The 26,275-nt window shown below is 36.8% G+C and overlaps 2 protein-coding genes across 9 annotated transcripts; both read left to right on the top strand.

Annotated features, from left to right (window-relative positions):
- Positions 1-883: 883 nt before the first annotated feature.
- Positions 884-1,593, top strand: LOC107620348 (uncharacterized). Its single transcript, XM_016322524.1, has 2 exons — positions 884-1,123; positions 1,267-1,593. The coding sequence occupies exons 1-2, from the start codon at positions 884-886 to the stop codon at positions 1,591-1,593; spliced, it is 567 nt and encodes a 188-aa protein (XP_016178010.1).
- Positions 1,594-10,998: 9,405 nt separating this feature from the next.
- Positions 10,999-26,272, top strand: LOC107622483 (cycloartenol synthase). 8 transcript variants are annotated; one of them, XM_088507238.1, is made up of 21 exons: positions 10,999-11,471; positions 12,803-12,956; positions 13,199-13,508; positions 18,673-18,880; positions 19,605-19,790; positions 20,131-20,220; positions 20,301-20,495; positions 20,625-20,709; positions 21,416-21,582; positions 22,258-22,446; positions 22,832-22,945; positions 23,179-23,301; positions 23,382-23,504; positions 23,586-23,684; positions 24,018-24,074; positions 24,397-24,443; positions 24,548-24,691; positions 24,848-25,025; positions 25,431-25,511; positions 25,782-25,865; positions 25,969-26,272. In XM_088507238.1, the coding sequence occupies exons 4-21, from the start codon at positions 18,683-18,685 to the stop codon at positions 26,080-26,082; spliced, it is 2,274 nt and encodes a 757-aa protein (XP_088363364.1). In that variant the 5' UTR covers positions 10,999-11,471; positions 12,803-12,956; positions 13,199-13,508; positions 18,673-18,682; the 3' UTR covers positions 26,083-26,272. The 8 variants fall into 8 exon arrangements, with proteins under 8 accessions (XP_088363364.1, XP_016179883.1, XP_088363361.1 ...); XM_088507241.1 differs by lacking the exon at positions 12,803-12,956 and adding an exon at positions 17,968-18,032 and having other exon boundaries at positions 11,032-11,471; XM_088507235.1 differs by lacking the exon at positions 12,803-12,956 and having other exon boundaries at positions 11,007-11,471.
- The last annotated feature ends 3 nt before the right edge of the window (positions 26,273-26,275 follow it).

Below are 26,275 nucleotides of genomic sequence, written 5' to 3'. Positions count from 1 at the left end.
TTTATTTTGGTTTTATGTACTTACTTAGATACTTATTATCTCCATTGTGTATATATGTATATATATACTGTATTTACTCGTCTTAGAGGTTATTTTGGAGAAAGAGGTTCTGTAAATTGTCTTTCGGGTTTCTTTTGGGGTTTCCTACTTTATATATATGTATGTATACTTCTATGCTCGGACCGGTTATCTTCACAAATCGAGTCTTGAGCTTTGATATCTGTATTTTTGGCACTCTCTTGTATATATGCTCACGTTAGCTTACCTTATCTGCTTCGTTTATATTATCGATCGGAGTGTTGTGCTTTTCAATTTAACGGTTTTGATTTACCCCTTTTTCTCTAAAGGCTCATAGTTATAAACATTCTTCACACTACTATATATACTAAATTTTACTTTTAGAGGTCGTAATACCTCGCCACCTCTGTTTTATGACTTAAGTATAAGACTCTGTGTGGTAGGGTGTTACATTATGGTATCAGAGCAGTTCATTTCTATAGAGCCTGAGGGACGGACTGATTATGCTTCTGTGCATTCTCTGTGTATGTGTTTATGTGCTATTAGGATATCTGACTGATATAACTGGCATAAACATTCATGAGCATGCATTTGGGACATTGAAGCACTAGACTTCCGATATTGAGACTGATCAACTTGATATTGATTGTTTGGTGTGTATAGGAACCAGATGGCACCTCGTGGACGCAGTCGAGGCCATGGGAGAGGTTGTACTGGTACTCAAGGACCGGAAACCAACCCGAATGACTCGATAAACTTTATGGGGACGTTGGAGAACATGACTGCTGCTATGCAGGTCACTACGGAGGCACTTAGGTAACAGATAAATAATAATGGCAATGGCAGAAATGGAGCTCAGGACCCGATGATGCTAGCAACCTTCTTAAAAGTTAATCCACCAAAGTTCAAGGGAACCACCAATCTGACTGAAGCCGATAGCTGGTTTCAGGCCATGGAGCGAGCATTGCAAGCACAGTTGGTGCCTAAAGAGCAGTGTGTCGAGTTTGCTACGTATCAGCTTACTGGAGAAGCATCACATTGGTGGCAAGGAACCAAACGTCTCCTACAGCAAGGTGATGACCCTATTTCATGGGATGCTTTTCAAGTGGAGTTTTATAAGAAGTACTTTCCAAATTTCACCCGACAGCAAAGGAACTTGAGTTACTGCAGCTGAAGCAGGGTGCTATGTCCGTATCCGAGTATACACACAAATTTGAAGAACTATGCTGCTTTTCTTGTATTTGTCAGGGAGCTCCTGAAAGCTTTGAGGAGTGGAAGTGCATCGAGTATGAAGGAGGGCTCCGCAGTGACATCTTCAATTCAGTAGGGGCTATGGAAATCAGAACTTTCTCTGAGTTGGTGAATAAGAGCAGAGTGGCTGAAGATTGTGTGAAATGGGCAGCTACAGAGAAAGGAAGCCATAGGGGACCATTTCCACAGAATCGAGGGAAGAGCTTTGCTCCTAGAGGTCCGCCTTTCAAGCGGGGAGGCTTTGTAGCACAGCAGACTCAGGGTCAGAATAGCTTCAGAAGGCCTAACAACAACAATTTCCTGGGAAGAATATTTGGGAAGTAGCCTCTGAATGAGCAAGCTTGTGCTAGATATGGAAGTCACCATCTTGGTGTTCCGTATAAAGTCGGTTGAGGTTTATGTTACTCATGTGGTAAGCCGGGACATAAAGCCTCAAACTGTCTGGAGAAGCAAAGACAGGGTACTAGGAGAGCACAACAGCCTGGTCAGGTGTTCACTACCTCAGCTGTAGGTGCCGAAGGGTCTGATACACTTATCCGAGGTAAATGTAATATGGCTGGTCAAACCTTAAATGCTTTATTTGATTCGAGAGCAACACATTCATTCATTGCATTTGAAAAGGCTAGTGAGTTAGGATTGAAGATTACGGTTTTCGGCTACAATATGAAGGTGTATAATGCCACTCACGAAGCCATGGTGACTAGGTTAGGATGTCTACAAGTTTCATTTAGGGTCAAGCAGCGTGATTTTGTCCACAATTTAATTTGCTTGTCGATGACCGGTCTTGATCTTATCTTGGGATTGGACTGGTTGTCAAAAAACCATGTTTTGCTGAACTGTTTTGAGAAATCATTACATTTCATACCAGAAGGATCAGAAGGGCCGGTTGTGGTGAATGGCTGTTATTTGAACTACGTGACAGGAGTGTCAGGGCGTGATGCTATTAGCTGCGAGTGTGTCAGGTAAAGAACAAAATTTAGAGCAAATCCCAGTTGTTTGTGAATTTTCTGAGGTGTTTCTGGATGACATTGAGGAATTCCCTCCTAGCCGAGAGGTTGAATTTACAATTGAGTTGGTACCAAGAACGGGGCTAATTTCGATTGCCCCTTATAGAATGTCGCCTTTAGAAATGACCAAACTCAAGGCTCAGTTGGAAGACTTAATGAGTAAACACTTTATCCGCCCTAGTGTTTCTTCGTGGGGAGCGCCGGTGTTACTGGTGAAGAAGAAAGGCGGGAGTATGCAGCTCTGTGTGGATTACAAACAACTGAATAAGGTCACAGTAAAGAATAAGTACCCGCTGCTGAGGATTGACAATCTCATGGATCAGTTACAGGGAGCCGGGGTTTTCTCCAAGATTGATTTGTGATCCGGTTATCACCAGATAAGGGTGAGAGATGAGGACATCCCTAAGACCGCTTTCAGGACTCGTTATGGTCATTTATGAGTGCACTGTAATGTCTTTTGGGTTGACGAACGCTCCTGCAGTGTTTATGGATTATATGAATAGAATCTTCCGCCCGTTTTTAGATAAGTTCATTGACGTCTTTATTGATGATATACTAATTTATTTTAAGACTAAAGAAGAACATGTGGAACACTTGAGGATCGTGTTGCAGATACTAAAGGAAAAGAAACTCTATGAAAATTGTCCAAATGTGAATTTTGGAAGGACGAAGTGAAGTTTCTTGGCCATATAGTGAGTAAATAGGGGATAGCAGTAGATCATTCTAAGGTGGAAGCAGTAATGGAGTGGGGGCGACCGACCTCAGTAACTGAGGTAAGGAGTTTTCTAGGCTTAGCTGGCTACTATCGAAGATTCATCAAAGGCTTTTCGCAAATAGCTTTACCATTGACAAGGTTAACCCTCAAGGACGTGCCATTTGTTTGGACTTCATGGTGTGCCTACTACTATAATTTCTGACAGAGATTCCCGTTCACTTCAAGGTTCTGGGATGCATTTCAGAGAGCTTTTGGAACCTGTTTGAGCTTGAGCATAGCGTACCATCCTCAAACAGATGGTCAATCTGAGAGGACGATCCAAACCCTAGAAGATATGTTGAGGGCTTGTGTTTTGGATTAGCCGGCGAGCTGGGATCGGTATATGCCGCTAGTGGAGTTTGCGTACAATAACAGCTACCATGTAAGGATTGGAATGGCTCTGTATGAGACTCTGCATGGGAGGAAGTGCCAATCTTTGCTATGCTGGTATGAAGTTGGGGAGAAGAGCTTGTTGGGGCCTGAAATGATAGCTGAAACTACTGAACAAGTCAAGAAAATCCGAGATAAGATGCTCACTGCTCAGAGCCGTCAAAAGAGTTATACCGATCAGAGGTAGAAGCCTTTGAGTTTGAGGAAGGAGACCATGCTTTCCTTAAGGTCACTCCAACAACAGGAGTAGGTAGAGCGATTAAGACAAAGAAGCTGAATCTTCAATACATCGGTCCGTTTCAGATTCTCGAGAGGGTGGGACCGGTGGCATATGGATGGCTCTACCGCCTCACCTTTCGAACCTGCACAACATATTTCATGTGTCGCAGCTTCGGAAGTATACTCTTGATGCTAGCCATGCGTTAGAACCTGAATCGGTCCAGTTAAAGGAAGATTTGACTATGCTGGTGACTCCGGTCAGAATTGATGACACGAGTATTAAACGGTTGCACGAAAAAGAGGTTTCATTAGTCAAAGTGGCATGGAGTCGGGCCGGTATTGAGGAGCACACTTGGGAACTTGACTCGGAAATGCGAATAGACTGCCCGCACCTATTCTCAGGTAACTAAATTCGAATTTTGTGGCTAAAATTCCCATTTAGATGGGTAGAAAGTAAAACCCGGTTAATTAATGACTAATTAAACCATAAATTAAAATTTATTCTAGAAAATTAGAAACGTGATTTTTATGGTTTAATATGATAGAGAAAATTAAAACGATAATTTTGACACCAATTTTAAAGAAATCGGCCCAAAATTGGGCCGAACGAGCTAAACCAGGCGAACCGGGCGCAAAATGGGCCCAAAGCCCAACCCAACTCAGCCCAATTAAACAAAGAAGCACTCTTCTCCCCCTTTTGGCACTCATTCCACGCTGAACACAGCAAGGAAGAGGGGGAAAGCATGAAACCCTTTTTCCAAATTCACTTCAATCTTCAATTGATCATAACTTTTGATCCGGAGCTCCGATTGTTGTACCGTTTGTGGCCACGCGATCGCAGCGTCGAGCTCTACAAAACCCACTACTTTATTCTTGAGGTAAGCTACAATTTTCTCTCTGAATTTCCAGCCCTTAATTTCGAAAATTTTGGGTAAAAAGTGTTGAGATTTTGAGATTTTTGATGTTATAGGAGCCAATTAGCTTGAGAGAAAGGCTTAATCTTGTCTCTTTGATCTTTCAATAAGGTAAGATTTTTAACTCTAAGCTAAACACTTGGAATTTTGTGATTTAGTGATTGAGTTGTATGTGTGGGTGTATATTATGTGTATTAGGCAATGTATGTGTGTACATTAGAACTTGATTGATGGTTTTGGAAAGCTTTGGAGTGGATCAATAAGCTTGAAAATCTGTTGGTAAAGTTTTGGGACCTTGAAAGTTGAATTTGAAAGTGCTCCGGGTCGAACAGGAATCGGCCAAGGTATGGTTTTAGTTTCCTATATCTAAAATATAATGTGGTGTGAAAACTTAGGTAGAGACCCTAAGACAGGATTTGAACTATTGATGTTGTTGATTGGTTGAGATGAATTGTGTTGTTATGTATGTGATTAGTGGATTTTGGATGTTTTAATGGTATGATGTATGGGAGATATGCATGTTTTGATATATGTTTAATGATTGGTTAAAATTGGATTGTGGGTGAAACCATGTTAAAGGTGAGGATGATATTGATTGTATGTATTGATGGTTGATGGAATTGGTATTGTTGGAATTTGGGATGAGGAAAGATATATGATATGATATTTTGTTTGAAATTGAGTTATTTGATTGAGATTGGTCAAAATGGTGGATTGGTGGATTGTGAATTTAATAAAAATGTTAAAATATGAGTTGAGGACTCTTGAGGTTGATTTTTGGTAAGTCTTGGTTGGTTTTAAAAGGATTTGGAAGTGTATGTTTCGAAAATTGGAAATTGAGAATTTAGTGCACTTTTGTAAAAAAGGAAATTTTGATGAACTTTAATGGATCATATCTTAAGCTACCGTTTTTGAAATTTAATGAATTTTATATCAAATGAAAGATAATTTAACAAGCTTTAAAATGGTTTAAATTTTGTAGAAAACTAAATTCTGTGGAAAGAGATATGATTGTTGAAAGTTGGAGCTTGAAATCTGAATTCTATGAATGCTGCAGAATTTGTGATTTCTGGTTTGTGTGCGCACGCACAGCCCGTGGGTTTTTGAAACTGTGCATACACATAGCCTTGTGTGCACACACACATGGGGACATGGTTACTGATGGGAGCATTAGCACGCTCTGTGCGCACACACAACCAACGAAGTTTTGCAAGCTGTGCGCACACACACATTGGGAAGTGTATTCTGCTGAGGGCGTTCGCACGCCTTGTGCGAGCGAACAAAATTGGAAAAATTTTACACCTGTGTATATGCACACCTCTATGCGTATGCACACATCTTGAAAATTTTTCTAGGCGTGCGCACGCACACTGCCCTATTTTCTTATAAAAACCTTGTTTTTAAATGTTTCACCTTCCCAACAAGCTTGTAATCTTCCAAGACTCTGTTTCAAGCTTCTAAACCCCCATTTTCATCCTTTAAGTCCTAAATCAATATAGAATGCCTAGTAATTAAGAAGAAGCTAGGGAAGGGGGTAACTTGCGGATGAAGAAAATGGAAATATTGAGGTATTATGAGCAATGATGATTGTATGAGTTGTTGAGGAGGATGGTGGGAGTGCTGTGTATGATATGAGCCGAATGGCTGGATGTGATAATGGATTTTGGCTGGTAATGAATTATGATTTTAAGCTGGATGGCTGAGATGAATGTTGATTTATGGCTGAGAATGAATGCATATATGCTGATTTATTGATATTGTGATTGTTGCACTCCATCTATCTGAGATAAGAGTTTTCCTGGATGAAAGCTGTGGCTAGCCACCACGTGCTCCAGGTTGAGACTCAATACTCTGCTAACCCTATGTCGTAAGTGTGGCCGGACACTGAAAGTTCCGGATGAGCTCGCCCCTGTGAATAAACACGAGTGAGGGTGTTGTATGTGAATTATGATTATGTTGTGAATAACTTGTGTTGGGAATGTGCGACAGAAGGACAGGCCAATGGTTAGCTACCAGGACTTGTCGGGTTGGCTTTATAACCGACAGATGAGACTCATCTGCCACTAGGACATGCATATATCATATGCATTATATGTGATTTGTTTGGAATGCCTAATTGATTGCATAATTACTTGCTAATTGTCTAATTGCCGTATCTGCTTCCTATTTGTGCATTTCTTTGTTTGATATAATTGTGTTTGCGTATGAAATTACCTGTGGCGGTTGGGAGGTTCGAAGGATTTGGAAAGGGGAGTTTTAGTTAGACTGAAGATCCGTAGATAGTTGCTTATTTTTGTTTCTCATGGTTTAGTTATATTTATATGCTTTGATTATGAATTGGGAGTTCTAGGATTGCCTTCGGCTTTCCCAAGACATTATGTTAGATATTTGGGCATTGTTACAATGCTGAGAACCTTCGGTTCTCACCCATGTGGATTTTGTGATTTTCAGATGCAGGACGTGAGGCTTCTCGCTGAGGCTTGCTGCAGAATTATGTTTTGTGCCTTCCCAGGTCTCGCCGGTCTTGCCTGTAGGTCGTGATGCGCCTTGAGATGGCCGTCCGTATGGCTAATAAACTCCTCGCTTTAGTCCGTTCTTTCAGTTGCTCCTCCGTGGGAGAATACTTTTTCCCCCCGAGGTTGAGGTAGACTTCCCTATCCTTAAGGATAAAATAAGATCTCTTGCTTTGCCCACAAGCCCTACTAGCGTAGCAAGTCTGGTCGCAGGTGTGTTGTTCGTTCTAGCGATAGGCTCCAAGCGCGATTCTGATTCTAAATTAGGTTTTCTGTTCTGGAATGAATCTGTTCTAAAGAAAGACCTGCCTTCCAGTCTCCTCAGAAGTCTGCTCTTCCATCTTCGCTAGCTTGTTGAAGACATTATAGATAGAATAGATAGAAGCTCGGGGTAGAAAGAAAACTTTAGTAGCATAGATAGGGCCTTCTAGGCATGAAATAAGGGAACTCCACTTCTCAGGTATCCGCCTCAGGTTTTGCACCAAGAATTAATTGACAAGCGCATGAGTTTTCTCAAGTCGAAGTCGAGGCTTAGGTAACTCTTCAAACAAAAGTTCTTTGACGCTCCAGTTGTTAAAAGACACTATATATATATATATAACTTATCTTTTGGGTTTTTTTTGGGTTTTCCTACTTTATATATATGTATGTATACTTCTATGCTTGGACCGGTTATCTTCGCAAACTGAGTCTTGAGCTTTGATATCTGTACTTTTGGCACTCTCTTGTATATATGCTCACGTTAACTTACCTTATCTGCTTCGTTTATGTTATCGATCGGAGTGTTGCGCTTTTAAATTTAACGGTTTTGATTTACCCCTTTTTCTCTAAAGGCTCCTAGTTACAAACATTCTTCACACTACTATATATACTAAATTTTACTTTTAGAGGTCGTATTACCTTGCCACCTCTGTTTTATGACTTAAGCATAAGACTCTGTGTGGTAGGGTGTTACACCGCGAATGCAAGGGCACGAGATTGTGACGACGAGATTCAATCTCAGACAAGATGAGACCGAGTGAGTGACGAGGTGAGACCGTGAGAGACTAAGAGTGACGACTGAACGGACTGACGAGGTGAGGGGAGAGATGAGGGTTAGGGGTTCACCATTCACCATTCAGGTTAGGCATATGGTTTCATCAACATACAGAAGGGGGAAGGGGGGAGAGGAATACCTGAAACGATGTCGTTTTCAGGTTTAAAAAAAAAAGCACGGCCTGAAAATCGGGTAAAATTAACCAGTTGGGTCATCGGTTTTACTAAAAACCTCCAGGTCGAACCAGTTTTCGCCGGGTCCAATACTTGTCTGGTTCGACGAGTGTCTTGGCCTGGCCAGGTGACCGAGTTTTCGGTCGAACTGGCTGGATCAAGAAGGGTTTAACAACTAACATTCCTCTAATAAATATATTAAAGCCATGGTTTTGAAAACCGGACTGCAACGGCCGATTCGACCAATTCAACTGTGAATCGTCAACTTAAACAGTTCAATTTGTCATTCAAAACCGCTAATCCAAAAATCAAATTTAAATAACTGAACCGGTCAAGAATCGGTCAGTAGGACCAGATTGGGACCCGACCACTTTTCATGAAACAATGCCATTTCACGTTAAACGAAAACAAAATGGAAGCACGCATGAAGCCCAAGGTTCCGAAAACTAGTTCAAATTGTTTGGTCGAACTGGTCAAATTGTGAACCGACGAGATTTGCGGTTCAGGTAGAAACTATAACCGCCAGATTTAAAAACAGCTGTTGAACTGCTAAACCTGTCGAGAACCGATCAGTCGAACCAAATCGAAATCCAGCCGGTTTTCAAAAATTTTCCCAAACAGCGCCGCTTTGTTTCAAACCAAAGAGACCCTAACTAAACTACAACACCCTCACAACCTCACTCACTCACTCACTCACTCCTCCTTCTAGCCCCCTTCCTGAATCAGAAAGCAACCCAACCAACCATAGCTTCCAAACTCCAAAGGCTCAAACGGCAACCCTAGCCTCCACCACCGTCGTCGTCTTTGTCGAGCAGCTTCGTTGTGGTAGATATCATCTTCATCTGCCCTCTGGTCACTTTTGTCTTTGTCTGCCTTTTGGTCGCCATTGTCCTCGTCTGCCCTCTGGTCGACGTCGTCTTCGTCTGGTCGTCAAAGGTCAATGCTCAATGCTCCCGTTGTCTCTTTTTTGTGTCGCGACAGCTCCGCTGTGCTTGTTCGCGAGGTTGCAGTGAAGCACACCCGCAGAACCACTATCGCCAGTCTCGTTCATCACGCCACCACCGTTCATTGCACCACCGTCCTCGTTACCATTTAGCACCTTGTCGCTGCCTTCAATCGCGGTATCTTCTCCTTCGTCGTTCACCAACGACCTCGGTGCCATTGCTTTGCTCCGTCGTGTGACAACGGATCCACAGTGAGTGAGGTCGCATTTTTCTCAATTGAATTTCTTAGATCTAAATTCTCAGGTAGCGTTTGGTAGAGAGATAGAGACTGAAAGACTGAGACTGAGAGACAAAGACTCAGAGACAGAGACTGAAATAAATTTCAGTATTTTGTTTGGTATAAAGTGGAAGACAGAAATTGAAACAAGAATGAAGCTCTAATTTAATTTCTACAAAGGGTAAAATTAGAATTAATTAATTGAAATAAGGGTATTTCAGGTATAAAATGTTATTAAACTTTCAGTCTTCATCTCTAAAAATTTCAATTCCCTGTGTCCCAACTTTTTAGAGGTATTGAAATACTAAAATTTTGGGGACAGAGACAGAAATTTTAGTACCAGTCTCTGAGCCAACAAACATGATACTGAGTCCCAGTCTTCCAGTCTCTGTCCTAGTACCTCAAAACAAACGCTACCTCAATGTGCTGTTCTATTACTTCTTCTACTACATCTCTAATTTTTGAATTTTGGCATGAAGTTTTTTAGTTGTTGCAGTTGGTTCTATTGATGCTGAATTTGTGTTGCTGCTTCATTGTAATTACTAATTTGCTATCATATAATTTCTGTTGTTACTGAGTTTAGATATGAAATTATGGTTGATAATTGTTGAATTGTTGGTTGTTAGCTATGATCAATGTTCTAAAAACCGGATCAGATTGACCGGTCAGACCAGTTCAACTGCAAACCGGCAACATTAACGGTCCGGTCAGGCATAGTAGGGATGGCAAAACGGGTTGAACCCATCGAGCTGACCCACTAAACCCGCTAAAAATGGCGGGTTGGGCTAGGATTTCGAGTCCGCCTAATTAAAAAAATCTGCCAAACCAACACCGTCAATTTGGCAGATTTTGGCGGGGCGGGGTAGGCCGGTCCGCACGGGTCAAAGATTTTTATTATTTTTTTTATTAAATAAAAGAGTGATTATTATTATAAAACTAATAATTATAGAATTTTCAAACACTTTTGTTTTTGTTTTTGTTTTTATTTTTCTTTTAGTTATTAACTTTATTTATTTTATTTTACAATTTCGTATATTTGTTCAAATTATGCGACTTATTTTTTAAAATAAAGATGGTTCTATTGACAAATATTATTTTGAACAATTTTATTGAAGTTAAAAATAAAAAATAAATTATATTATAATTTGGCTATTTTTTATTTGTATTTGATTTTTTAATTATTATTTTTTTGGTTAATTTTAATGAATTCTTTATTTTTCAAAAAAAAAAAAAAGTCAAGCGAGCTAGCCCGCCGACCTGCTAATCTGTCATAAAGCGTGACGGACTGGCATTTTGAACCCTCTTAGTTGGCGGTTCCGTTTATAAGACGGGCCTAGGCGCGGGACGGGACAGATTGGGGCAGGCTGGCCCGCTTTGCCACCCTTTTATACCTCATTTAGAAATGCTGGAACAAAAAAAAAAAAGAAATTCTGAAACCGGCCGGTCGGACCGAACCAAAACCCACCCGGTTCACACAAAAACGGAAGCTCCTTCGTTTCTTTCTCTCTTTCCCCCTTCCTTTTCAGAAAGAAATCACACCACCCCAGCCAAAAAACCCTAGCATTGTAAGCCTACACCCCCGCCGCAAGGAGTGGCATACGCCGCGTCCGTCGCACGCAAAGTTCGCCATCCGTCCGTCTATCTAGCTTCCCTCGTGCTCCAAGTCTTAAACCCTTGTTTGCTGTCACCGATCGCGGCTGCTTCCTCGAGCTCCGCGTCCGTCGTCTTTGTCTGCTCAGCCGCGCTTCCGTCGCCGTTTGTTTGCCGTTCACGTTAGCGTCTTCGTTCAGCTGTCGTCTTTGTTCGCGTTCTTCGCCGTTCACGTTCGCTCGGCGTTTACTGTTCGCATTCACTCGCCGTTCACCGTTCGAGTTCGCATTTGTGTTCGTCTGGAAGCCACGTTGCTCTGCTTCAAACTCTGCGACCAACCCGCGCGCTCCACCTAGCAGTCAAACTGTTCTCTTTTGTCACCGCCGTGAGTTCCCTAAACCCGCCACCAGACAATACACTCACACAACACCAATACTCGCTTCAAACTCTGCAACTTCTGATTTCTATTACAATAAGTAACTATTTGATTTGGTAGTGGTTTGGATTATTTCATAGACTGAATTAAAGTTATAATAGTTATGTTCTCTTCTCTGTCACATTGATATTAAGCTTTGAATTCTCTTATTTCATCTTAATTTTACCGCACTCAACATGTTTGATGAAATGCTTTAACCATATTTCTGGTTGGTTTTATAATTTCTAACTTTTAGAAACTTAGTAAGTTGATTGCATGTGAAATTAGAATAATTGGATCTTAGTAATTAGGAAATTTTAGCTGCACAAATAGCATCTTTGCAGAAAACATATTAGCATGATGATTCCACTTGCATTAGTATTTTTCTGGTAAATTTTTTTGTTTTTGTTGTGATTTTCTGTTCTTGATTTAAGCTGTGATTGAAGGTTCTTTGGTTTTGGCATTCTTCACTTTCCTGTAAGCTTAGCTTTTAATTCTTTGAGCATACACGGATCAAATCATTGTTTTCAGCAATGGTGATTTTTAGATTTTTTTTTTTGGGTTGCTTTGTTTTAAATGTTCCTATTGTTGTTGTGTTTTTGCTGTGATTTAAATGTTCTCTTGGTTCTTTTTTTTTTTTTCCCCGAATGCCCAGTCAGTACTTGGTTGATTGGTTTTGCTCACTGATTGTATTTGATGATAAATTTTAAATTGATAACTCTATTACTGCTTTACTGTCTGTTTCCGTAGTTAAATTTTATTAAAGTTTCTTGAATTTGCACTGCCTATGTTACTGATTCACTGTTCCTTCATTGCTTTTTTTTTTTGTTAATCATTGTGATGAGCTTTGTTAAAATTGGGATGCAAACTGCTAATCTTTCTTCATTTTTCACTGTTCTAACTTCTGTTCTTATTAAGAAATTTGCAATTGGTGATCTTTTGATTTATTATATGCTTCATGTTTTCATTGTTCTGTTCTTATGAAGAAAAAATTTGCAATTAGTGATTGTATGATTCATGTTTTGATTGTTTTGTTATATAAACAAAATTCTGTTTTCATTCTTCTTGTTTCAGGCTCTACCTTTAACTTGTGCATTGTAATTCAATCTAGCTATTTTTAATGGAAGTATAATTATGTTAATTGTCAACAAATTTGCAGCAAGATATTGCATATTTTGATGATTAATTACATTTAGTTGGTGATATTTTATGTGGGTTTTAAATTTGAAAGATATTTAGGATGTTTATTTATAATTTATTTATTATTTTATCATGGAACGGTTTTTCTGGTTGAACTACAGTTAGACCGGTTGGACTAGTAAATCAGTGAAGCAGTGACTAAAGCGGTTTGATGACCGGTCTGGTTTTCAGAACCTTGGCTATGATTGAACCATCTTAGAGCTTTCCCTCCCATAACTTGAATCATTGAATGATTAGCTATGCTCCAGACCTCCAGTACTGTTCTGTACTCTATATTCTGTATTCTTGGTAGGGGTGTGCAAAAAAATCCAGATTTTGGATTTTAAACTAAATCCAAACCAAACCATTAAAAAAATTCAGTTTTAAATAAAAAAAATCCAAACCAAATTGGATTGATTTTATAGTTTGGTTTTTTAATCCAAACCATTTAAACAGTTTTAAATCTGGATCCAGATCCAAATTTAAAAAAACCCTAAATCTGATTTGGTGAACCACAGAACCAGTTCATAGTTGACACTTTGCACGCACAAATCCAGTCCTCTTCTCCTTCGGTTCTTCTCCTTCAACCGTGTAGTCTCCGCCGCAGCTGGCACCGGAGCAGGCAACTGGCACCGGCACCGTGTTGTCTCCTTCAACCGTTCAACGGCCTCACCTCTATTTCTCTTCTTCTGCCTTTGGTCCTCCTTTCTCGTTTGCCATCGTCATCCTTTGGTTTCACCGTCACCGACTCGCCGTCACAGGTGCGGGCTTCCGGTTCTTTTGCTTTCCATTCGCCTCTGCTCGTGCTTATTGCCTCTGGGTCCCAGGGTTAGTACCATTTGCCTCTGCTCTTGCTTTTTTCATATTTAATTTTTTTAATCAGTTGATAATTGCTTTACAATTAGTTGATAATTACTTAATAAGTTGATTGGTGCTGGTAAATAATCTCATACATATTTGATTGATTGATTGATTCTCACAGGAAAGAATCTGATGTAAAAGAAGCCATTTGGCGATAGTTAATCTTTGATGATACGTAACTATCCAACAAATGAGCTTCAATTCACGCATTCACTGTTAATATGAACTTGATTTGTGAAACTAAAATGTACATTGATTTCTGCCTCTTGATGAATTCTATGAATCTAGAATGCAATGCACTTTGAAATTTCCCTGTAACTGTGTGGTATTTGAGATTGAAATTGCCCTGTGTGGTATTTGAGACTGAAATTGCGCAAATGCAAAAAGGTTTTTGGAGATTTGCATTGGCTTTTGTTTCTGTTCTGCTGTTAGCAGTATTGCTGTTTCTAGTTTTTTACTTTGAATTATTTCTGTTCTACTGTTAATAGCAATTAGCACCAAATTTTAGTATGTGAGATAGATAAGGCCGTTTTGGTAGGGTAGTTTATGATATTTTGTGGTAAAATGAGAGTATGGTGGGTTAGGATTTTAGGATTTGGTTAGAAAGGTGATGGTTCTATATAAGTGTCATTTATGGTTTGTAGGGGATCTTGGGTATGATATAGGTTAAATACATGTTTTTAAGGTTGTTGAGGTTGTGTTTTGACAGTGAGGAGTACTAACATTGTCACAATCTTCTCTTGGAGACCCATCTTTGACTTGCAACATTCCCCTTCAAATGTAATCATCAAGCAATCATATCTCACAATAAAGATCTCAACTTCTTTTCTTAATTAATTTATTTGGGCACCCACCTTTTTTTGGCTTTTTCCTTTTTAATTTAATTTTTTTCAACCCCAGATTTATTTGCATTGCTGAGATCACCCTTTTATGTCCTTGGGAGTGTTTCATAGTTCACAAATTTTTGGCTTTGCACTTAACAAAATGACAAAGGCGTTGGGGTCATAGTCATACATTAACTTTGTTTTATTAACTTTGTTTCTCCAAATAAGTGATGCCTTGTTTGTGTTCCTTGGCTTTGGATCTTAGTTTGTTCATTTGACTGAATTCGGATTACATTTGAGTCTACCAAGTACTAATATTAAGCTGCAATTATTTTTAAGCATTACTTTTCTTGCATTTTTTCCCTTCTTTTTTCTTTTCGGTTATGTTATTCATTTTTAATCTTATTTTCTATTTTTTGTGATGCAGAGTGCCTCATATAGAAGACTATGTTTGAGTGATGTACCTTGCTTTATATGCAGATATATTTTTCTCCAAGGTTGTGGTTGTTTGATGATTTTGTTAGCATCTTTTGATATTTTGGGTTGGTTGTTTTAGGGAGATTTTTCAGTGGTGTTCTTTTGATGTTTTGAGAATGATTAAATGTTACATAAATTAGATATTGTCATTAGATTTATAAAGAACCAAATTCTAGTTGTAATGAACCTATATAGTTTAAAAAGACTTTAGTATTAATTTTACTTTTAAAAAAATTATGGTTTGAAAATTAGATTTCTAAAAACTGGTTTTAAAACTGGGTTTTTTGTTAAAAAGTCTGGTTTTGGAAATTGGATTTTTAAAACTGGTTTTAAAACTGGATTTTCTAAAAAAAATCGGATTGGATATTTAAAAACCGGATTTAAAACCAGTTTTTATATAAAACTGGATTTAAATATTAAAACCGGTTTTTATTTTTTCAAACCGGTTTAGAACCGGTTTTTCTTTTTAATCCGGTTCCAGTTTGGTTTCATCAACCACAAAACTGGTTCTAAAGTGGATGCAGTTTGGATTTTTGAAAATCCAAACCATGCCCACCCCTATTTCTTGGTGTTGATTGAATCATTGAATGATTAGTTTACTGTTTGGATTTTTTTTGGTTAATTTTTGGAAAAAAATTGTTAATCTTTGTTAAAATTGTGATAAAATTTTGCTAAAATTGTGATCAGCTGAAAATCTTGTTAATCTTTATTAAAATTATGCTGTAAATTTTGTTAAAAGTTTTTCAGGATTCTATTTGTTCATTATGATCCGTCTTTTGTTATAGCGCAATTTTTGTGAGAACACAATACTACTGATTTGCTCATTTGATTGTTCAATTTTTGTATGAACATACTCTTGTTATTAAGCTTAGTACCTACATTGTTCTCAAGACTTTCACACTATATACTATAGTAGTAGTAGTAGTACTTTCACACTCTATTATAGTAGTAGTAGTAGATGGGAATTGATGGTAAACTACTTACTACTGCCATATGAAAATATATTATATAGGATGTGTCATTATGTAAATTCTTAGCTTGTTGAAAAGTAGGTGTGTTTACTGTTCAAACTAAAGAATAATTGTATGCAATGGTAATGGGAAACCTTAAATGCTGTTCATTCTGGTGCGTTTAATTCTTGTCTTCAGAATGCTTCTGTTTGAATCACACTACTGCCATGATCCACTCAAGAAATGAGATATTAAACACAGCTGTGACATATTGTCAATATTTTTTTTGTTATTTGACTTGAGTTTATATTTGAATGAGATTATAACATTGTGGTTTATGTAGTACTTTTAATTTGGATGATATTTTAAAGTTTATATTAAACTATAATTATGTTCTAGTGTGTTTATTTATATTTTATTTATTATTTTATTATAAAATGATTTTTTCGGTTGAACCACGGTCGAACCAGTAAACCAGTGAATCAGTAGCTAAAGCAGTTCGATGACCGGTTTGGTTTTCAGAACCTTGGTGAAGCCACAAGAACCAACCTTTTCTCCAATTCTCCCATTCTCCCCATCTCCTTCCTCCTCTCCAAAGAAACGGAAACCCTAGTCTCACTGCCGCAAGCCACAAGAAGTGAGCCACCGCTGCCGTCTGTCGCAGTTAGGGGAACGTGTGAAGCACAGAAGCCTCTCCTCCCAACCCTAGAGCCCCTTCTCCGGTTTCTATTATCTCCTTCCTTCTTTCTCCCCAAACAAAAATGGAAACCCTAGCCTCATCGCCGCAAGGAGTGAGCCACCCACGCTGTCCATCTCAGTCAGGGGCTCCTCTCTTTATTCCGTCAGTGTCCTCCAAAGAAGAATCCCTGTTGGCTCTCAGTCTTCGTTTTCTACTGTCGACGTCGTCTGCTCGCAATCGTCCTTCGAAGGTCAGTGCTCACTGCTAGTGCTTGTTCTTCGTTTGCTCCGCCGCGCTTTTGCACCTTCCGTCGTCCTGCTCGTCGCTTAGTCTCCGTCTCTGTGGTGCTTCTGCCCCTCTGCTCAGACCGCTCACAACGAAGGCAATAGCTTCATTTTTTTTTTAATTTTTGTTCTCTGTTCTTCATTCTTTACTCAGAACATTGTTTTTTTTTTTTGGATTCTGCTAATGCTTGATTGAAATTTGAATTTAGCTATATTATACTCTGTTTTCTTGTTTTGGATTGAATCATTGAATGATTAGTTGATTTATTTTTCTGGTTAATCTTTGTTAAAATTGTGCTGATTCAGTTGATTTAGTTCACTGTTTAATCTTGTTAATCTTCATTAAAATTGTGCTGCTGTGTTTTGTTTTGTGTTGTGACTCGATTATGCTTAGATTGTGACTGTCTTAATGACTTAATTGTGCTTAGATTGAATGATTAATTGATTAGCCATGGCTGTTTTGCTGTGTTGCTGTTTTGTGTTTTGTATTTTCATATATAGTGATGTGCTGTTGTTTTGTGTTTTGTGAGTTAATTGTGCTTAAATTGAATGATTAATTGATTATTGATTAGGATTGATTGTTCTGCTATGTTGCTATTTTGTGTTGTGATTTTTATATAGGATGGTTATTCTGCTATGTTGCTATATTTTAGGATGTTTATACTAGTACTAGGAAATATGAATTATATTCTATAAGCACCCTTTTATTTGGATCTTAAGACTGACCTTTGTGTATAGCTTCACAAATTATGTTGCATTATGAAAGTCTTAATTCTCAGATTAATTTATTTTTTCTTAGTTTAAGGTGGATATATGAGTTTTTAAATAGTGATATGGTGAAAAATTTTGTTTTTGATTTACTATCTTATTTTTCCATATAAATTATGAGTATCATGTCATTATACAATAATAATTTAATCTTAGTCATCAAAAGTTATACATAATGCCATTAAAGTTTGAATAATATTTTGATGTTTGTATTTTTTAGGGTGTATTTATAATTTTAAAATTATTTTATTATAAAACAGTTTTTTCGATTAAACCATGGTTGGACCAGTAAACTAGTAAATCAGTGACTAAAGCGGTTCGATAATCGATCCAGTTTTCAGAACCTTGATTAAAACTTAAAATTTTTTTCAAAGCATTAGTTAAACCGAGTATTTAATACGAGCATTGATGGCATCATAGACTTATAGTGATTCACATTTTCAGTGTATGATATTCATATAATTATTGCATAAGAGGTATCAACAGCAACCAACCACCATCAGAACCAGGTCAGCTTCTAGGGGTATACATAAAAAAAACCAAAATGTGGTTAACTGGTTAAAATCCATAACCACATTTTGGTTAACCAATTTAACAAAATTTTAAAAATTTTATTCATATTTTTTAAAATAGGTTAACCAAAACCAAATTAAACAAAATCGGTTTCTAACTGGTTAATCAAAACCAAAACCAAATTTGAACAATTCTAATTTCAATATTTTAGATTAAAAATTCAATTTAAGAAAAAGGTTTTTTTTTTTTTTTATGTAAAAACCGTTTTTTCCCCCAAAAACTAGTTATTTTTTTAAAATGGGTTGTTATTTTTATAACTGGTTAAAAATCGGTTTTAAATTTTTTAACCGGTTAATAACCGGTTTTATCATATAAAATCAATTTGGTTAATTAACCAAGATTAAATTTTTTGTTAACAAAAAAACAGGTTTGGTTTTTGGATTAACCAAACCATGTGCACCCCTATCAGGTTCTACAACTTCGTGTGGATTCTTCTTAAACCCAATGACATCTACTTACTCTTATTTCTACATACCTTCCTTCACATCCATTTTCATTTCCATTTTCACTTTCGCAGTTGCATTTGCATTTCATCTCTGTCACTTTCAAACTTCTTTTCGTTCTCGTTTGGTTTAGACCGAAGAGAATGTGGAGGCTCAAGGTTTCCGACGGTGGAAGCCCATGGCTTCGGACACTTAATGATCACATTGGCCGGCAGATTTGGGAGTTCGATCCTAATCTCGGATCGCCGGAAGAGCTCGCTCAGATTGAAGCCACTCGCAAGAGTTTCCGCGAGAATCGCTTTGAACACAAGCATAGCGCTGATCTCCTCATGCGCATTCAGGTACTCTTTTTCTCTGAGGCTAATTTCCATTCAAGTTTTGATAGTTTTTCTTTTTCCATTTAAGTAAATTTGTTTTATTTACTTACAATTTATACTATAAAAATTTCTTTTTATTTTTTCATTTTTTTTTATTTTTAAATAAAGTATCAAAAGTTACAAGAGCATTTGATTTGATTAGTGGTCCCTATTTAAAAAATTTTAAGGATTAGAGTTATCAATGATTCATACTTTATGTAGAGGAGAAGTGACAACATATGTTAAGTTTGAATAGGTGGGTCTAGGGCAGTAAGATCATGAATTGTTTTCTGCTACATTTGGGTGCGGAACTAATCCTTGTGCAGGTGTTTTCTTTAGCCTTGTCTACAAAGTTGGTTGCTATTGGCATAATAATCCCCTCTTATAGAAATTCTGCTTTTAGTTGTGGTTTTATTTGCTGTTAATCAATCAGACACTGACCTAGTTCATTAATTTCTTAGAAAAAGCAATTATTATTATACTGTGTACTTGTTTGATACTTGTTCCTTCTTCGAACGTGGAAATCAATTCGGAAGTGTTTTTTAAATCTTTAAAATGAGGACATTTTAGAAAATCATTTTATCATATTGTTATACTGGGAGGTTGTATATTATATTTTGTGCGTTGTTATGGTATCAAAGCTATAAGTTTCTGATATCAGAAATTCAATCCTTTTAAGTTCAATGATGTTTCTTAAAAAACATTGCAGTTTGCAAAAGAGAACCCAATTAGTGAAGTCTTACCCAAAGTTAGAGTAAAAGATATTGAAGATGTTACTGAAGAGACTGTGACAAGAACATTGAAAAGGGCCATTACTTTCCATTCAACCCTCCAGAGTGACGATGGACACTGGCCTGGAGATTATGGAGGTCCCATGTTTCTTATGCCTGGCTTGGTAAGTTTTATTTTGAACACTTGATCTTTTCTCCTTTGTGAAATTTTTTCTCTGTTAATTGTTATATTCCACATATTCTGACCTTGAAACGCATGTTTTTTGACAATATTGAAACTTCAGCTTTCAAATTTGTGTTTGAAATTGTCTTCCCTCCCAAATGATAAATGTGGAACTCAAATAATGTTTGGGTTAATTGTTATATTATGCATATTCTGGCCTTAAAATACATTGTTTTTGACAATATTGCAACTTTTTCCTTCAAAATTATGTTTGACATTGTCTTTCCTCTGACTTGATAGCTGTGGATATCTAATACTGTTTGGGATATCCAATCAAACAGATAATTGCTCTTTCTGTCACTAGAGGACTGAATGCAGTCTTAACAGAAGAACATAAAAAGGAAATATGCCGATATCTCTATAATCATCAGGTAAGAGCTTTGTCCCATCCTTCACCCTAATCTTTGGACTTGTCCCAGAAATTATTCTCATTAGTGAACTGTAACTACAGAACAAGGATGGTGGATGGGGTTTGCATATTGAAGGTCCAAGCACCATGTTTGGCTCTGTCTTAAATTATGTTGTTCTGAGATTGCTTGGTGAGGGACCTAATGATGGAGGAGGGGACATGGAGAAAGCACGTAACTGGATTCAATCACATGGTGGTGCTACTTACATAACATCATGGGGAAAAATGTGGCTTTCAGTTAAAATCTTAGCCTATCTTTGAGTCTATTTTTTATTTTAAATTTTCATCATATGAATATTAAGATATTTTTAATGATTTTACTAATGTATATGGTATATTTGTTTATTTTCTACTTTCTGATTATAGGTGCTCGGGGCACATGAATGGTCAGGAAATAATCCCATGCCCCCTGAGATATGGCTACTTCCATACTTGCTCCCATTTCATCCAGGTTATTGTGTTTTATTCTAGTTGTTTATCAATCAATCTTCTCAGAGAGAATACATGAACTAATAGATGTGTAAAAATATTCAGTTTAGGAACAACTATCCACTTAAGTGGTTATCGATGTTAATGAGCTGTTACATAAATGATAGATTGTTTCCAAGAGTTCATTTTTCTTTCATGCTTCACAGTTGAGTGTTTCATGATAGGATGTTTACAAATGCATCAAGTTTCTTTATATGATCAGCTTTTGTATATTAGTTGGACTTTTTACTCCAGGAATAGAGCAAATTGCACTATGATAGTGAGAATTTCTTTCAACCTTACACGAAACCTGATCTTGTTGCTGGAGAGATACATATATTATTTTAGGTTGAACAATATGACTTCAAATTGTACAAAAGACTTTTGATGTAAAGTTTGTGCTGGAATTTATTTGTTGTTCATCTAGGAACCTTTGTGTTGTGATTAAGTACTCTATATCATCGTTACTGGATAAAAGGCTGGCATTGTTGTATGTGTTCATGAGTTCATGCGGCGTATGCAGTCCTTATTCCTTAAGAATGACTTCTATTGTTGATTACTTGTACAAAGAATCATTTTAAAATTAGTTGTCTATGTTTATTGTAATTTGTTTTTGGGTGAATTATCTTAAACACTGTTTAATGTTATATGTATTTTTCATTTTGAGTTATATTTTTTGTACTGTACAGGAAGGATGTGGTGTCATTGCCGGATGGTCTATTTGCCCATGTCCTACTTATATGGCAAGAGGTTTGTTGGTCCAATCACACCAACAGTGTTATCTTTGAGAAAAGAGCTCTATAACACACCATATCATGATATAGATTGGGATAAAGCTCGCAATTTGTGTGCTAAGGTTAGTGATGCTTGTAAGTTTTGAAAACATTTTGAGCCTCCACACTTGAAATTTTCTCTTGTAGTTAACAATTGCATGGAAATAGAATTTGCACTTTGTTCCTCGTATTGGCTTCTTTTTCTCGTCAAAATCATATGTTAATTATCCTGTTGAATTGATACCAGAACTTATATCCATGCAAAACCAGTTACTATTGTTTATGCCCACATAATACCAATCTACAAACTACAATGGCAACCATCATGTCACTATTATTAGTGGTTACTTTGTTTGCCACCCCGTTATCAACCAAGTAATTACTAGGATACTTCTTATATGCTTATTATTGTCCTTAGAATAATGCCATTGTAAACTATCATTATAACATGTTATTTTCATTTCAAAGCATTGATTCTTCCAAAAGCTTCAACTGATAGGTGATAATGCAATAAAGGTTTTTATATATTTAATGTCCTCTGTTGTTTGAATTTGAAATTCCCTTGGCTTGAAGCTTGAGCAATGCAGAGGCTCATTCCTTTTGTGATGAAATTAAACTTTGTGTGGAAGAATGTAGGTAGAAAGTGTCAGACTATTGGGAACTTTGTCATCAGCATTTGATTTCTCTAAAATTGTTAACTACCAATTTAATTGTGCTAAAGATAACGTTACAAGAGGATTGTCTTTGTTTTCATGCAGGAAGACTTGTACTATCCTCATCCTTTTATTCAGGATGTTCTTTGGGCCACTCTACACAAGGTCGTTGAGCCTGTTATGATGCATTGGCCTGGAAACAAGTTGAGAGAAAGGGCTCTAACAACTGTAATGAAGCATATACACTATGAAGATGAGAATACTCGGTATATTTGCATAGGTCCTGTAAACAAGGTAATTCTTGAGAGGGGACAGGAGTCACAAGGTTTCTCTTCAACTATTCATTGTTTCTTAACTTCCCTCCCTTTGCATTGGGGTATTAGAAATCTCCTTCTATTCATCTTTGGATAACTTGCTTTTCTAATGACCAAAATAATTGTTAGGCTTTGGTTACATATTGATTTATTTTTACTGTGTTATTTTCATTTAGTGTTAAACTGTTGATTGTATTTTTTGTGGATGCCTGAGCACCTCTTCGTTGTTCCCGTTATATATATATTTCCAGCTAACTGGGGACTTGATTAGCAAAAATACTGACAATTTTTATTCATTTATTTTTGGGGATAAAAATGAAATACTAATTATCTTGTTAATGTTATTTTGCCCGATTCTCAATCAGGTGTTGAATATGCTCTGCTGTTGGATAGAAGATCCAAATTCAGAGGCCTTCAAGTTGCATCTTCCAAGGCTTAATGATTATTTGTGGATTGCTGAAGATGGCATGAAAATGCAGGTCCACATATTAGTCAACTTATTCTCTTATCAGAGTGATCAGAAGATGTTTTTGATATAATTGGACATAGTCACGGATGATTAGGAATGATATGGGCTTAAAATTGATATTTATATAGTGCAAAATAATATGTGAAACTATTGTTGCAGCATTATTGGGTTTTTCTTAAGGTCATAATAGTGTTTGCTCAAGCTTATATCACAAAATTTACTTGTAACCAATTTTTGTTGCAGGGATACAATGGAAGTCAACTATGGGATGCTGCATTTGCTGTCCAAGCAATTATTTCATCTAACCTCATTGAAGAATATGGCCAAACTATTAAAAAAGCTCATTCGTTTATTAAGAAATCACAGGTAACTTTCACACTTTTATTACTATTGTTGCATCGGTTCACCCTTGTTGATCAACATTTCTCTTCTTTTTCTTGTAAAAGGTTTTAGAAGATTGTCCAGGTGATCTTAATTATTGGTACCGTCACATTTCCAAAGGTGCTTGGCCTTTTTCAACTAGAGATCATGGATGGCCAATATCTGACTGCACATCTGAAGGACTAAAAGTAATTATTGATTGAAAAAAGTAGAAGAAATTGTACTTGTTTAATTTATTCTGCCACTTTAATAAATATGCTACTTTTTAGGCTGCTCTATTACTTTCCAAAATTTCACCAAAGATTGCTGGTGAGCCAATCGAAGCAGAGAGGCTATATGATGCTGTTAATATCGTGCTCTCATTGCAGGTAATAGACTTGTCATGGCTGAAGCTAGATTATCTGAGTAGTTTGAGCAAATAAATCATTGATAGATTGGTGGAAGAAGATTTTCATTTTATCTTTTTCTTTCTTGTAAAGATACCATGTCCTCTCTCTATTTAACCTTTTCTTTCTCATTAATTTGTTCATTTTTTTTATCAATTTTTATTTATTTATTTATTTTAAATATCTTGTGTGTCTAACTGTGATCTACAGTGTATGAGCAAATAGCTTCTTTAAAATTTGTTGAATCTCTTTGAAGAATCAACACTATTATCGAGAGATGTATTTATTCATTTATGAATTTTCCCAACTCTTCAGAATAACGATGGTGGCTTTGCAACATATGAACTCACACGATCATATAGATGGTTGGAGGTAACTTTCTTTTATGAATAATTAGAAATTAGCCTACTTGAATTACACCATGTGAATAATAAAGTATGAAAATCTGTTACAATGTAGTCAATGCTCCCTCTGCCATCTTCCCCCAAAACTTATTTCTCAATTCGTCAAGCACATGAATTTGAAGTTATACCACAAAAGCTAGAACTTTGAAATTATTGTTTGTGAACAAAATTTTTTGGCCTTTCCTCTAGATTTTGGAATTACAGATGACGAGTTGATCTTGAAAATTTAGGAAGTTGATTTTGGATTAAGATTAGATACACACTTAGATGAATGCTTTCTCTTTTGTCAGATAATAAATCCAGCAGAAACTTTTGGCGATATAGTTATTGATTATTGGTAAGCTGTCAAATACTTGTTCAGTATAAGTTTTTGCATTCCTCTTCCTATCCCTTAACCCATCATTTGAATCTTTTAATATTTTTATTTGCTATGTGCTATAGTTATGTGGAATGTACATCAGCCTCTCTGCAAGCATTGGCATCATTTCGGAAATTATATCCCATGCATCGCTCAGAAGAAATAAGCCGCTGTATTAAAAAAGCCACTGCATATATTGAAAGCGTTCAAGCTTTGGATGGTTCATGGTTTGCTACTTCCTTTTTGGAAACCACTATTTTCAACTTTTTCCTATTGATTTGATAGTTGATTTATGCATGTTGTAGTTTTGCTCTCTTGCTTTTAGCATGAATGGAACTTTGTTAGTTTAGTAGACCTCTAAACCACTCAAATTTGCTTAACAGGTATGGTTCATGGGGAGTTTGCTTCACCTATGCCACATGGTTTGGGATAAATGGGTTGATTGCTGCTGGAAAGAGTTACAGTGATTCCGCAGCCATCCGTAAAGCTTGTGAATTTCTGCTGTCTAAGCAGCTTTCAAATGGTGGCTGGGGAGAGAGTTATTTGTCTTGTCAAAACAAGGTTAAATTTATTATTTCTAAATGCCAATATCATTTATTTTTCTTCTTAGAAATCCCTAAAACTACTAAGCATTTTCTTGTGGGAGAGTCTTTTTCGAGTAGTGCATGCATGAACACGATAAAGAAGTTGTCGAGATTATAACTTTCTGGGAAGTGTGTGGGAAGGAAAGGAGAGTATAAGACGAAGAATTTGATGAAACTGATAGTTGTCGAGATTATAACTTTCTGGGAAGTGTGTGGGAAGGAAAGGAGAGTATAAGACGAAGAATTTGATGAAACTGATACAATTTCGATATAACGTATTGCATTTTGTTTTTAAGTAACATTCAGTTAGAATACTCTATTACTTTCAGGAATCCAAAGGATGAGAGTTATAGTTATGTTTCTCCCAATGTCTGTTTTTCAGGTGTATTCAAATCTTGAAAACAACAGGGCTCATCTCGTAAACACATCGTGGGCCTTGCTGGCTCTCATTGCTGCTGGACAGGTATATACAGCAAAATATTTGCTACTTTTGTGCTGCTGCCATGGTTTTGAACTGATTAGTTTATTATTACACCAAATCCATTCTTCATTGAGGTAGGATAATTTATCACTTTGACAGTTTTTAAAAAACTTAAATAGCTTATACATATCCCACCTGTGTTGATACATGTATTATATAAAACCCATGGCAATGCTTTGTAAGTTCATGTTATCCTGCATTTGTCTTATCATATAATTTTATATTTCACGTGGAATGTATATGTATGAACAGGCCAAAAGAGATTCAAAACCATTGCACCGTGCAGCCGCATATCTGATAAATTCCCAGATGGACAATGGTGACTATCCACAAGAGGTATTGATTTCAAAATCCCATATCTTGCATTCTGTATATCATTTAAATTGTTAAAATGCCAAAAGAAATCAACTAAATCAATATTTCTTTTCTCTCCTGTTAGGAAATCATGGGGGTGTTCAACAGGAATTGCATGATCACTTATGCTGCGTACAGAAACATATTCCCTATCTGGGCATTGGGCGAATACCGATGTAATGTGTTGCAGGCTCGTTAATCTTTCTCCATTTGGATGCTGTCTGAATTGTTTCAGTTTTAGATCTTACTTGTTTCCATTATTCCTTTATTGAATACTTCATGACTAAATTAGTTTGGTAGTGAGCTAAACAAAGAGCTGACTTGTGGAATATTGCAATGTTAAATAAATAGAGTAAACTAAATATAGGATAAGAACATTTTGTCAGAGTTCA

The sequence above is a fragment of the Arachis ipaensis genome, chromosome B10 (assembly GCF_059453495.1).
Source record: "Arachis ipaensis isolate K30076 ecotype BB chromosome B10, ASM5945349v1, whole genome shotgun sequence".
NCBI classification, from domain to species: Eukaryota; Viridiplantae; Streptophyta; class Magnoliopsida; order Fabales; family Fabaceae; genus Arachis; species Arachis ipaensis.
This window is presented reverse-complemented; position numbering and strand designations above follow the sequence as displayed.